This window comes from Erithacus rubecula (genome assembly GCF_903797595.1).
Source record: "Erithacus rubecula genome assembly, chromosome: 15".
Lineage (NCBI taxonomy): Eukaryota > Metazoa > Chordata > Aves > Passeriformes > Muscicapidae > Erithacus > Erithacus rubecula.
Window position 1 is genome coordinate 11451562 of NC_136667.1, and position 14072 is coordinate 11465633.

The 14072-nt window shown below is 37.3% G+C and overlaps 1 protein-coding gene across 3 annotated transcripts in view; it reads right to left on the reverse strand.

The window, feature by feature from the left end:
- The window catches only part of AMMECR1 (AMMECR nuclear protein 1), a 95070-nt gene that overhangs the window by 14725 nt on the left and 66273 nt on the right, over positions 1 to 14072 (reverse strand). For all 3 annotated transcript variants that reach the window (XM_079318611.1, XM_079318613.1, XM_079318612.1), the window contains one exon: positions 378 to 492. In XM_079318611.1, coding sequence (XP_079174737.1) covers positions 378 to 492 — 115 coding nt within the window. The remainder of the gene's footprint in view (positions 1 to 377; positions 493 to 14072) is intronic.

Genomic DNA, 14072 nt, shown 5'->3' on the forward strand with positions numbered 1-14072 from the left:
TTTCCAGAAGCATACATCAGACTGTTAACTTCCATACTGGAACATCCCTTCCCAGAACCAAAGGACTGACCTATCAGGTAGATACTGCAAATGAGGCCTCAGGATACTCTTGCTCAGAGACACCACCTTCCTTGATGGAGTCTTAGACATGAAGACAACTGTGCAGACCACTTGAGTGCCTTTGTGGGCAAAACCACAACTTTATTCCATTTGCATGGCTCAGACTGTTGAAGCGATGACAGTTCTAGCAAAAAGTGTCTTTTGAATCTAGGCACTAGAGTTCAAAACAGTGACAGGTATAATATATGCAAATCATTAAAGCAGTGTGACTTCAGCTATAGATGTTCATTTTCATGAAAAATATCTGACATTCTTACCTCCCAATCCATGTAGTCACACACATCTTCAAAGTTAGTGAGTAGAGACACTGAGCAGAAAAGCCGTGGCAGCTCATCCCTCGTCATTGGGGGGAAACGACTATCTTTAAGGGCACTGTTGGAGACAAAACAGAATTTCAAAGGATTTTTTTTTTTTAATTTCAAGGATCTAATCTGAAGAATATAAAGGATAAGAAAAAATCCTGCTGAAATTATGACCAGTTTGATAATCCAGTCACCAGTGTTACACTGATCAACATTCTCAATTTCTTCCTTAGACATTTGTTTTGGTTCTTGGCTGGCCAATCAGATGATGTTCTGAGGGTCATTCCTTCCTGAGCTGATTTTTCTATTGTGACAATCTTATTATTACAGCAGCAGAAAGCTTTTGATAAAGAGTTACAAAAGCAATAGCTCTTCCACTTGCAACTTGTAAACCCCTTTCAAAAAGGATTAAACTTCTCAGCACACTGTGGAGGGAGAAGTTCTATAGCCTGCAGTGATGGAACAATTGATACAGTAATCAAAGTGTAAAATTTAATTATTCAGTGGAAAAAAAAAATCCAAACAAGCAGAATATTCTCTAAAAAAGACTTAACAGTCATGCTTACTAGCAAAGGTGAATATAAAAAGGTGGAAACATCCAAGAGCTCTAGAGACCTACAAACCAACAGGACTTGAGCAGCTTCTGCAAAGCAGATGTCATGATTAGTAACAGGGAAGCTTGCAAACAGCTAATCCATGGATGACGTACCATTCTACAGACAAGCACACCTAGTGGGGTAAAATCCACACTGAGGGGAGCTACCTGTGCACAGGCCAGCACACCAGGAAACACACAGCAAGCAGTGCCATAAGAACATTTGTAAAAACCTACTTGCATAAGTTTGGTTAAGAACCCGTTAAATTGGCAAAGGGAAGGTTAAAGTGTGGGGGGGCATCTTAATCTTTTATTCTCTTAAGCTTTGAAATATAATGTGAATACAAACATGCTCATCTCCAACAAAAACAGAGCCACTAACTGAGCTTTTGAATGAGCAAAGAGAATTTAAGAGACTTACTGAAATACTACCAAGCTCTTCATGTCTCATTGTTTCATCTAACAATTAGACTGTTCTCAATAGTTTGACTTGGCCTGGAGCCAGTAGCTGCCCCTTAGCTGATATTATCACAGCCACGGCCATGGTGTTAGAATAATGGCTGCAGACTCCCCACAAGAATTCACCCTTTTTATACACAGACCACATAAGGACACATAAGAAAAAACCAAACCAAACCAAAAAACGGTGTAAAGTTTAACTAAATGAAAACATCATATATATAAATATGTATGAATAGTTTCCCATCAAGAATTAATACCATACACTGAAGAGATAAAACAGAACCTATGTTTTTCTGGGGTGGAGGGGAAGGCAAATTTTTTGTTGCAGATATTACAAAACACAATATAAAATTGAAATTCAGATTCCGAAATCCTTTTCTACACAGACGTGTGACGAACGGGGAGAAATCATTAAAGAGATTTAAAACGTAAGGCCTATGATAATTAACTAATGACTTCCAGTGAAGATGTATCTAAAGCAGGTAATGATGATGGGATTTTCCAGGCTAGCTATCAAACTGCTGGAACAAGGCATAGTTACCATCCTCTGCCCTCTGGTGTTCCAGAGCAACATCAGAGATAACTCCTATAGCCACAGCGTACCAACAACATCCCAAAATATTGACAACCTAATTCAGCTGTCAAATCTCCCCCCATGGTGGGAAAAATATATAAATACATGTATGTAAAGGGAGGACACTCAGAACACAGGGACAGCTCAAACCAAATGTCTATCCAGTTTTAAGTCTATCTAGTAGTAAGTCATTACCAACAGCAGTCAGCAAAATGAATGAATAAAAAGAACACCATCACAGCAAATGTCCAGGGTAACTTCCTAGAATAGTCTCCAGGAATCCAGTTATTTATAGCTTTGGTATTTTGAGTCAGAGATGGGATCACTGTACTTTAAAGCTCTTCTGAATTTTATTTTGTAAGTTCATGTATACACACAACATTTTCCACCCCTTTTTTAAAATAAAATATTATGCTTGGAAACCTTAATCCTCAAATACATTGATACTACAGGTTTGCTTATTTGCAGATGGCTCATTTCCCCAAGATCTCCTGCATCTCTGTCATATAATCAATGTGAACACTCTACTGAGAAGCACCCAGACAGACATGCATTATTTCATCAACAAACAACAAATTCAGTTATCTCTACAAATAATTGTATGCACAGATACTGCTAATATTACTTTAAATCTGTTTCTTGAAATTTATGCAACCATCCTACCAAGCAAAACACTTCCCATATTGCAAGAATTTAAAATGCTCAAAATGTTTTTTTCCCCCTTTTTTGCACAACTTGGTACCAGGAGTTTGCCTTTGAATTCCAATTCCTGTAGTTGCCAAAACCTACTGTAAATTTCAACTTTTTGAGGCAAAGGTTGTCTGTGTGCTGTGGATGTATGCCTGATCTCCACAAAGATACCAGTAGAAGTCTCTAGCAAATTCCCACTCACTGAAGATCTGCTGTACTGGCATTACTAGATGATAAACCATCTGTAATTTAACATTCTTCAAGCTGTGCAAAAACAAACTTCATCCCATGGTTGTGTAAGCCATGTCTCACAGAACTATAGAATATCTTAAGTTGAAAGGGACCCATCAGGATCATCAATTCCTGGCCCTGTGCAGGACACCTCAGCTCGGCTACCCCACTTAAACTCTGAGATAATAAATTGAAATGAGATGAGCAAATCATAATAAATTTAAATATTGATAAAAAGCTGAGATATGAAACCTTCAGGTGAACAGTGGGAGGAGGAAAGCTCACAAAGGTGTAAAAGCCTCAGGCACACAGAGGCAGCCAAATGGTACAGTTCCAGTGAAAGCAGTGCCATGCAGTAACCAGCACACACTGAGCAGCAAGCTCAGCTGACCTACTCCATTCTTCAGTAAGGACACTGGCACAGATACCTTGTCTTCATGTAACCACCTCACGAGAATTGAAATATTACCATCAAATGATAGAGCGATTTCAATTATAACTAACTCCTGCTGATCTGCCAGGTGCTATTCCATCTGTACAGCACACTGGAAAACCTCGACAGCTCCAAGGCTACAGACATTGGTGCATAAATCCTATCTCAAAACTCCTGCTGCTGGAGGTAAGTGAGAACACTGGCAGAATAGACCAGAGATTTGAGTAACAGCCTCTGACAGCATTGTGACTACTCTACACAGAGTATTTCTGTGATTTTATTCCTCCTTTTTCCTGTCTTCAGACCCTTTTGGTCTTTCAAAAGAGTTTTGCCCCTGTTGTTTCATAAGCAAAACCTATTTACCTGGAGAAATTTGTGTTCACAATCAGGAACTGGAATAAAACCTACTAAAGGGAAATACCAATAAGAGAGCATATAATGATTAGCTACACATGAAATACTGTCTCCTATCAAAATTCATGAAACAAAAATTGTATCAGGTGGCAGTTTTAGAAGAACTACCTTAAAATTTTATAACCTTTTCCTAATGAGTTTGGACATCACATTCTACTTCAAAAATCAAGATTTGTTTTATTGTGCCCTATATTAAAGTTAGAATATCAGTCATCTTCTCAGTCATTCAATGATTGCTACCATGGCCCAAACTCTACAGTAAGTTCCAGGTACCTTCGCAAAGCCTAAAAGCACACCAGCTTTGTAGAATCTCTTCACTGATGAACTGCTTTCATTTTTGCATTTCTCAATGCCTAGTTAGCAGAAGACATGGCATTAGAGATGCTTCTCTTCAGAACTCAGCCATTATCCTTGACTTTAAACTTCATCTCAGTGTAGTGAATAAATCATCATCTATGATTGTTCTGATGGTGCCAGTGGAACAAAGAGGATGGTGCCCAGTAGTTCCTCAATGGCAGCTTGCACTTTATACAAATCCCAGCTCTCAGTGCTTGATGGACTGGCATCACTCTCTGAAGGGTCAGCAGATGTCAACATTTAGTCATCAAGGATAAAAATCCTTGCATGAGCTTTTACTTTTGCCATTCCTGTTCTGGGAAGAAAGAGAAACAGTTTCTACAGGTAGCAGTTTAGCCCTTACCATACAATTCAAACACTCTACAAACATCCATGGATGGAAATTCAGACTGTGCCTCCCCTGACATGTCACTGCACTTGCCATGTGTTTTTTGTTAACCAACTCTCAGCAAGCAGAAAACACGACAAGGCAATGCTTTCTTTCCTTAAAAACTTGTCGCTGGTCTGAACTCAGAATAAAAAATCACCATGCAGCTGTGGGTCATCAACATTCTTAACTGGCACAGGAGAATTTGTATGTGTCTGCACTTAGAATTTGATTTTACAGTCTTATTCAATGCTGTACTTTTCTGTCAAATCTTCTGTTGGAAAAAGGAATGAAAATTGGTACATTGAATACCACATTTAAAAAATATTAACTCCACAATTTTTATGTTAAACTTAGAATTAAGGAAGGGTAAGTGGAAATAATCAGCAAAAGAAGTTGGAAAAATTAGGTGGAGTTCCAAACTACTTTTGAAGAAAAAGCCCAATAACTGCAAGTGCATTTCCTAGGCCATCTATTCTTTATTCCTTCATGCCCCAAAATAGATTCATATATTGCTGCTGACTCAATGGAAGCACATAGAACTGAAGAGTTGAAAAGAGGCAGTGCCAAGCAAGGGGAATTCTAGCTGGCCAATAAAATGGCATTAGTTTTTCCACACTGCATCTGCTCCATGTTAAAAGTGAAGCAAGTAAAGTCAGAATTGAATCCTGTTCAAGGAGAACTATTTTTAGATACTAAATGCATGCACACATAAGCAGGGCCTTTGTATTTAAATATTTATGCAGTCCTGGATGTCCCACTAAGATCAAATAATTGCTAGTTAGGAAAAAAGCCAAAACAAAGTGTTAATAAACTATCAGTTTTTCTTCAGCTGAGCCATACTATATGAATCTCAGCTTTTCTTCAAATTAAGTTCATTTAGCTATAGGAAATGTTTATCAGTAATTTCATTTGCCAAGGACCACTCCTCTTTGTATGCAGGATAGAGAAAAGCTTGCAAACACTTTAAAGACACTGAAGTATAAGAAAATTGTTTTAAGTATTTTGACAAACAACATACTGATTAAAAAAAATTATATTCCTTACATATTTGCATTCCTTAAGACTACATGTTGCTTTCTGTAAGAAACCACTAGAGAAGCTCATGGAACAACCTGAAACCACAGTATGTGCAAGTGAACCAAAATGAAATACATTTTGTTCTCCATCCATTAATTTCTGTAGGCAATAAAAATGCCTAAGAAAAGGATAAAAGTCTTTAAGAATCTAGGGCTCTTACACGTGATGTGGCAGACAGGTAACAAACAGTAGAACAAAACTGGGGAAATAAGAAATAGTAGTGGAGTTTAATTACTCTGTTTAGAATACCCTCAAAATCCTTGCAATTGAATTTAAAAGATCCTTTTAAAAAGTCTGATAGCATAGAAGCATCAAAAATAGTGAAGAAAGATTTTGAATGGCAGATGAATGGTGGCATTAAATGAATTAAATTCCTAGTATTTAACTCGTTATTTAACAACAAACACTAACACTGAAATTTCCCACTAAAGCTCTTTTTAGGGGATAGTCACATTTACAGACCTATACCAGACAGAGTTTAGATAAAACTGGATACAGTTCTGGATATTGCTGGAAATTACTTTGAAGGCTTCAACATGACATGGGAGCAGGAGATGCAAAAGATGCAGTCAAACACTGGGCATGATGTAAGTAATACCCACTTTTATAAAACTGTGAATGAGGCAGAGACATTATGTGACTCATGCAGTTTAGGAGGCTTACACAGTGAAACAGTGACAGAGTTGAGAACAGAATCCACGATCCCTGACTCCTAAAAATCATCTTTTTGTGACAGCCTCTTTTAGTCTACTCATCCTACCCTGTAGAAATGCAGCTCCCAAATAACCAAATGGAATTAATAAATTGAATCCAATTTAAAAATTAATTTTCCATTACTTTTTTAGTTCATTCCATTGTAATCAATTTTCTTTTAACCAGTTTCTGATACTGAGCACAGTTAAACCAAATCATAACTTTCTGGCATCTAAACAATTCTTCAAATATCATCAGTAGACATGTGAAATGTAGGGTAAATATCTTATTTACAAACTATTGCCCTCTTCTAATAAACAGTACCTTGGCACTTCTTTCAGATGGTAGGGAAGACTTAAATCCTACCATCTCTTCATCTAGCTCAGTAAGTGTAACCCCGAGATTCTGGAATTTTTTCACTGAGCAAACTAAGCTCAGTAGAATTACCTTTGAAGATGCATTTAACAAAGAAATGGCCTCAATGAACTCAGCCCAAAGTGCTCAGATATTGTATTTCAATTAATTCAAAACCTCCTTAAATTAATGAGAGCCAAATTCACTAGATTTAACAGTGAAGAAAAGACAACAGCAAGAGACACTTGGTGCCAGGGCTTCAGAATAGAAAAAAACAATATTTATTGTTAATTTGCTGGGTTACTGAGCAGTGAAGTTAGTTTAGATTTTTACTTTTTCATTCAGTAACTTCAAGAGGAAGAAATTAAGGAACACTTAAGCAGACCACCAGTGTTTTCCCAAAGAAAATCAACTCACATAGCTTGGTTTGGCAGAGACCAGAGAAAACTAACAGCTTCCAAGTCACAACATGCAATTTAATTTTTAAGCCAGAAAAGCAGACCAAAGTGCACTCTACTTCAGAAAGTAGAAATTATTATGAATACAATCCTCCTAGCTGTCACAGACAGCCCAACACAACCCACAGGTCAGCCTTTTACCAACTTTTATTTATAACCAGCAGAATTTTGTCAATTTAAATGGCAATTTCAAGGAGTAATTTAAATGCAACATCAAATCACTTGAATGCAAACAAAAAGCATTTATATATATATTGTTGTTCTTTTTTTTGGGTCAGACTGGAAAAATTTCCAGGAAACAAAATAACTGTGATGTGTTTTTCCTGAACCCTCCCTCACATTTAGGAGGCAGAAAGGGAAAGAACAACATTTATACTTCCTGCATATAATGTTGCTAAGTGGTAGTCACAGGATAAAAAAGAAATATACATTTGTTGTGCTGCACGGATGTACATCTTTGAAGTTCTCAGCTGATTTTATCAGCACTGTGCAGAAGGCAACAGCAAGAGTATTCCAGGTGGGACAAATAAAATAGTGATCTGGCAATTTGAGTCTTAAATCTATTTAATTATTTTTTTACTCCATGAAAGTGAAGTATGCCAGAAAGTCTCTTCTCTCAACCCGATTGAAATTAGACATGTAACTTAATAGGAAGAAGGAAAAACCTGCTACTCTATTTTAGACATTTATTTTAGCTTTGAAAAAATGCCACTCCTTCTAAGGCATGTCAGAGGACATATACAAATGAAGCATTTAGAAAAGCTCATCAGAAAAGGCAACCTATGTTGGCTGCATAAGACAAGTCCCTATTTTAGACAGCCAGTGGCTTCTAAAATAAGTTCTCTGTTTGTTCTCCTTATTTAATGGCTTCAACTATATGAAGAGTATTTTGATGTGCACACATGTATTGTGGAAACCATACTAGTATTGCTGGTAAGGTTCTGGGCCCTTATCTACATAAAACAGTCTATGAGTTGTTTAAATCAAAAGAAGCTTTTACAAAACATTTCTAGGAGTACTTAAAATTTCCAGACAAATCTTTATTTAATTTCTTATTCTGGCTACATGGTACAGATCATTCCAGAGCACACAGGAAGGACTGACAGCATGTGAGATGCTGCTCAGGGACTCTTAAGTCACTGTGAGTACCTGTTAAGACACAGAGCTAATGTGCACCTGCCCAGTCAGTGACCATGGGCTGAAACTCCTGGTGGTTTCACTACTGCTGCTTCTTCACTTGGGTCAGTCAGCCTTGCACACATAGCAGATGAAAACAAACTCCTCACAGACTCACCATTACAACATTTCTTTTAAGAAAAGAAAGCTCACAAGCATGAATCTCTAAAAGCCAACAGTCCCATAAATTCAGGGCTTTTTAGCAGAAAGAAACAAAGATGTTTCCAAGATCTTCCCATCACATAGGGCAGTGAGAGGGAGGGGCAGCTTGGAGCACACAACAGCCCAGAGTAAGCAGGTACTGTGTATTTGCCCAGGTACAGGTGGAGAGTTGCAACTGTTTGCTCCATCCACTCCATACTGCAGGAACTGAATCAAGGCAGTTTCTGACACCCACTGCCCCACAGCTGCCTGCACTGGGAATTGCTCAGCACAGACCCTGAACATCTTCTGACTGTAAGGGAACATCAGGTCAGCAGCTTTATACAGGAATTTCTTCATAGGGGGCAGCTTCTTTTCTGCCTCTTCCTGTATTGTCCCTCACTTGTCCCAGCATCATACATCCTGCTGGGATAAACAACAATGGAATTTAAAAACACGTGACAGCTTGTGTCAAACATTCAAGAAGCTGAAAGGTGTCAACTGCCACAGAAATGTCTTGGTTTGCCACATAAAACCTTAATCCACAGCACTTAAAACAACCTCCCAGCATAACACAGTAGGCTTGTCAGTGATTCAAAACGCTTGTTTAAAAACCGAGCAACAAAACTGACCAGGGTTTGGCGTGTAGGTTTTTGTTTGGTGAACACATGATACCAGACTAGTCAGAAAACTCTAACTGAGCTCCATGGACTAAATTTTAATGTCACTAAAACGCTTTCCAGCAGATGGCAAGGTTTAGATCATGAACAAAAATGAACTACTCAATTACACTCAGAACCACACAGCTTGAGTAACATTAACCACTCAAATCTCTAGCAACATAAAACAAGATCTCTAGAATTCTTTTCATCTCCACCACATCTCTCAATATCAACCTGAAATCATTATTTTACCCCAAAACAGATACTGAAGTCCAGGCAAAAATCTTTAAGGCCACATGATAGCTGAGTTCAACTTTCATTTAAGCAATTCACAAAATATTGTTCCCCCTCTAAAGTTGCATTCAAGAGATAATTTCATAAAAGAACAAATCAATCAGGTGGTTTTAATTTATTACAAACTTTGAAAAGACCTAATCTCAAGTACATTCAGAAAAACATTTCTAATGTGTCAGCAATATAGTTATATATGAATACAGGAAGATAATTTAAACATTTACATCTTCAAATTCTTGCAGCTTGCAAAAAAGAGGGTCTTTTTAAATTATGCCACTGAGATTCTAGAACAAAAGAGTGCTTCATTTTCTCAAAATTTCTTCTGTCATCAGAAGCACTGTATTTTTATATAAAAATATGATAGTCTAATTTTTATTGCTTAGTTTCAGTACTATTTGCCACAAACACTGAAACTGTTTTTCAATCAGGACTTTGAAATCACAGTGACGGACAAATTAAATACATATAAGCAGGTTAAATATAAGGAAAGTAAAAGGCATGGTAGATTATGCAGTAAATCAATTAAGAAGGACAAACATTGCAGAATCACAGAACAGTTCTGGAAGAGACCCTAAAGATCATTTAATTCCAACCCCCTGCTGTGGGCAGGGACACTTTCCACCAGGCCAGGTTGCTCAATCATATTTGCTTATGCAAGGTATTGCAGTAAATGGTTCATAGAAAAAGATTCAGACAAGAAAATATGCTGAAATATGAAGGTATTAGCAAATACAGACTGAGAAATGAAAGATGACAGAATCTAGTCTTGAAATTCTTCAACAAACACATAAACTGTGAATAACCCAAGGTCCACACTGCCTTACAGACTGGAATATGATAACTCAAAATAGAGAACACAGAATAGTATCCTGGCTTGTTCCCCAAGATGTGTTTCATCAATATCACAACTCAACTTGGATTATGTTCAAACCAACTGGTATTAACCTAAGCACAATGTCTTACACATTTTGTGAGGACACCTGCAGAGATGCAGATCTGAGCATTGTCAGTGTATAGGATAGCAAATGAGCTCATAGCATCTTACTAACTCTCAGTGTTTTTGTAAATACAGTGAAAGATAGGCACAAGATGAATCCCTTGTGGCACATCACATGTAACAAGACCTCAGGGAAAAAAATGGTCCCTCCTTACTTCATGAGACTTGGTTTCTAGGCACTTGTTCCTGCTATCATGAAACTATTCTAGAATGCAAGCATCAGAACTGCTGCATCAACAGAATTTAATTCCTATTTTAGGCAACAAAAAAGGCTGATTGTTTCTTCTGTTCATTTTGTACATGTGCAGGTTTTATTTTGTATACGAATCTCATTAACAGATCAAGCTATGATTGTTCATTACCTCTACAAATCTCCAAATAAAAAGTAAAGTACGTTTTAGGTACACAAACACATTCTATATATCTGGAAGCTTTGCTCCCTACATTTCCTTCCCTTTACCTTCCACACACAAAGAAGTTATCTGTAAGCCACCATCTTATTCTCCTTTTAGCAACTGTGCCACTTCTCTCTTGCTCATGAGAGGAGGTCACGATTTCATCCTTTCACTCCTTCCAGATTCCTGTCACAATTCTGTCTACTTGGAGTGGCACGTTCTGTACCACCTGCAACCTACTCACCTTACACTTGAAGTGCCTGGATGGGGCACTCACAAACCACTCTTATCTAAGGTCAAGATGCCCAAGCAACAGAACATTTGCAAACTCAGCTATACAGTACATTCAGTTCCAAGTCTGCCAGCTGTCACTCTGTGTATGTTTTTCATTCTAAACCAGGCTTTGAGTAGCAAATAGAAAGAGTTAAAGTGGAATGAAAAGGATGTTCTGAAATGAAGGAAAGGCAAAAGGTCCAGGTTAGGCTACATCTGTCCATAGCCTCAGAAACTATAAGTCAAGTATTGAAAGAATGCATCTAAATCAACAGCATTACAAATATTTGAAAAGTCTGCTTATGATTTAGGTACTTGAAATCACATAATCTTAGAGAAGCTTCAGGCCAAATTCTTCTACCTTTGAAGGTAGCAGAATTTTGCCATTCACTGCAGTAAAGCTTAAGCCAGCAAAGGACTGTTTTGTCCATGTGTCTGTTCAACTTTTAACTACCTGGGAACATCTTGCACTGCTACATATGTCTAACTAAGGGACTTGTATCAAGACTGACAGAAGCCCAACTATTCAATGCTAAATAAGGATACAGTGTGGACACACAAAAAAGTTGGTATAATCATAATCATACCATTAGAGATACAATTCAAAACATCTATCTGAAGTTATTAGTATTTAAATGGAAATAGATTTCACCACCTTTCTAAAAAGCGATTCACTAAATGTTTCACTTCCTGAATATCAGGAATGCTTTAGTCAAACACAGTCTTGTGAAATCATATGTAACAGTTCTTGGAAATATACATTTTTTTGGGAAAAAAAAAACAACCAACACAAATTGTAGACTTCCACAAACCTGAAGAGGGTTTTCTGAGCAACAAACCAGAAAGTCACCCTTTCAGTGACTGAAAAAGCTGAGCACACAAAGAGGGGTGGCTCTGGCAAATGAGGCTGCATGCAATGCAGAGACCTACACAGACAAAGCACAGCTGCTGCTCTTTGCAATGAGGGATTAGCAGTCTAGGTCAAAGGAAAAAAGCCTTTCTGTAGTTAAGCAAGCAAACTGCAGACTGCATCCTCAGCACAGATGAGAAAGGGCCAACTAACCAGCTTGCAAATTGTGCAGAAGCTTCTGGAACAGAAACAAAACCAGTGTTAATTTCTTGACAGAGCATGTAAAAATATTTCTGGTGAAATGCAGTGATGCCCTGCTGTAGAACTGAGGTCACAATGACCTCTCAACTACTTTAAAATTACATTTTTTCTTTCCCTTCTTTGTGTTCACTTATATAACCAGCCAAATGAATACATCACATGTGGGGCTTTAACAACAATACCTGGAAGTAACTGGCCTAGAGATAAAACAAGCAGCTCTTTTGACTCTAATTCAGTAAGAACTGAAGCTGTTAAATGCATAAACATATGCATGGAGAACATTTTTTCTTCCATAGAGACGTATCTCTTTCAACCTTTGTACAACTGAGTCATATTACATTTTGGCTTTACAGTGACATTCCAGTTAAATGGGATATAAGCCAATATTTGAAGAAAATAATTGTTTAACCTTTTATTACATACTAAATATATTTTTATTCTATATCATTCACTTTAGCAACATTAAATGAAAGAAATTAAGTGTCCTGAAGTAAGAACTACTGTTTGAATGTACCAGTGTGAATGCATTTCTAATCTGGCTTTTATTTATCAATAAAGCAGTGAGAATGTTACAATTAGGCTGGTGTGTAAAGTAGCAAATTAATTGCATGTTACAAGAAGTGCAACACCTATTTCAGTTTGTGGCATTATAGAAGTCATAGGATTACTTGAACCAGAACTACCAGAAAGTTGTACTGTTCAAAAAAAAAAACCCATGAGATTTTCTTCTTTTCCCCTGTAAAATCAAAACTAAGGGAATTCTAATGAACTGAAAAATACAGTAAAAAGAGTCACCTTTCCTTGCTAGTAAAAGTTTGCAAAACCTGATTTCATACACAGACTTAAACCCCAACTGTTAGTAATTGTCATGATCACAAAGGGCACTTTCACAGAAGCTGGGGTTGCAGAGATGGGAAGTTCACAGAAGCTGTGCCCAGGCTTAGCAGATCACTTCTTAACATCTGCACCAGATCCGCAGGCTCTTGTGGTAGTTATTTATATACTGTACTTCTCCAACCTGAGAGACTCCTTGCCTGACAACTGACCCTTTAATGTAAGTAATCTGCACTAAGAAATAAAGATTATACCACTGCACTGGAACAGTGAACCTAAATTTAAGCATGTGAGCTGACACTCTGTAGCCTACGTATTATATTTAAGACGCAGGCACATGTCACCATTCCCCCACAGAGAATATCCTTGCTTGAAGAACTGAGTGTTGCCAGTCCTATGGAAACTTGCACTGATGGCCAAAAAAAGCACTTCTCCACCATGATAAAAGGCTATTTTCCACATGTAAATTACAACTATATTTAGAAAAGTTCTAATTCAAAGTCTTGAAAACTCAAATAAAAGTAGGAATCTTTGAGATTATAGATTTTTTTTGGTTAAACAACAAATACTCCTAAGTAATGGTTTATCTACATACTTTCACAGCAGTAGATGCTTTGTGAACTGCATCAACACAATTATTTACAGAGCTAAAAAAAAAACCAATTAAAGTACATTCAGTTTGTTTCTAAAATAAAGGCTACCACAAATATGCACTCATTTTAGAGTGCTATCAGTCCATACATTTTTCTAAGGAGTACAGCTGAAAATGGCAGAATCTGAAAAATTCATCTGCAATTCAAAGAGAAGGGACAAACCTGCAGTGCCTCTGTTTCTAATACTATATTTTAAAATTCATGTTAGAAAAGGAAAACCTGGTTATCTTCAGGTAGGTATATATTCCCCCCTACAAGGAACTGGAATAAAACTCCAGTAATTTGTAAACAATGAAGTTCAAGAAGTCTTTCAAGACTTTCTGCATGTTGTTTCTTCCTCCCCACTCCAGGTAACTTGATCACAAATACACACATGATACGAGTTGAAACAGTGCAGAGTGATTGG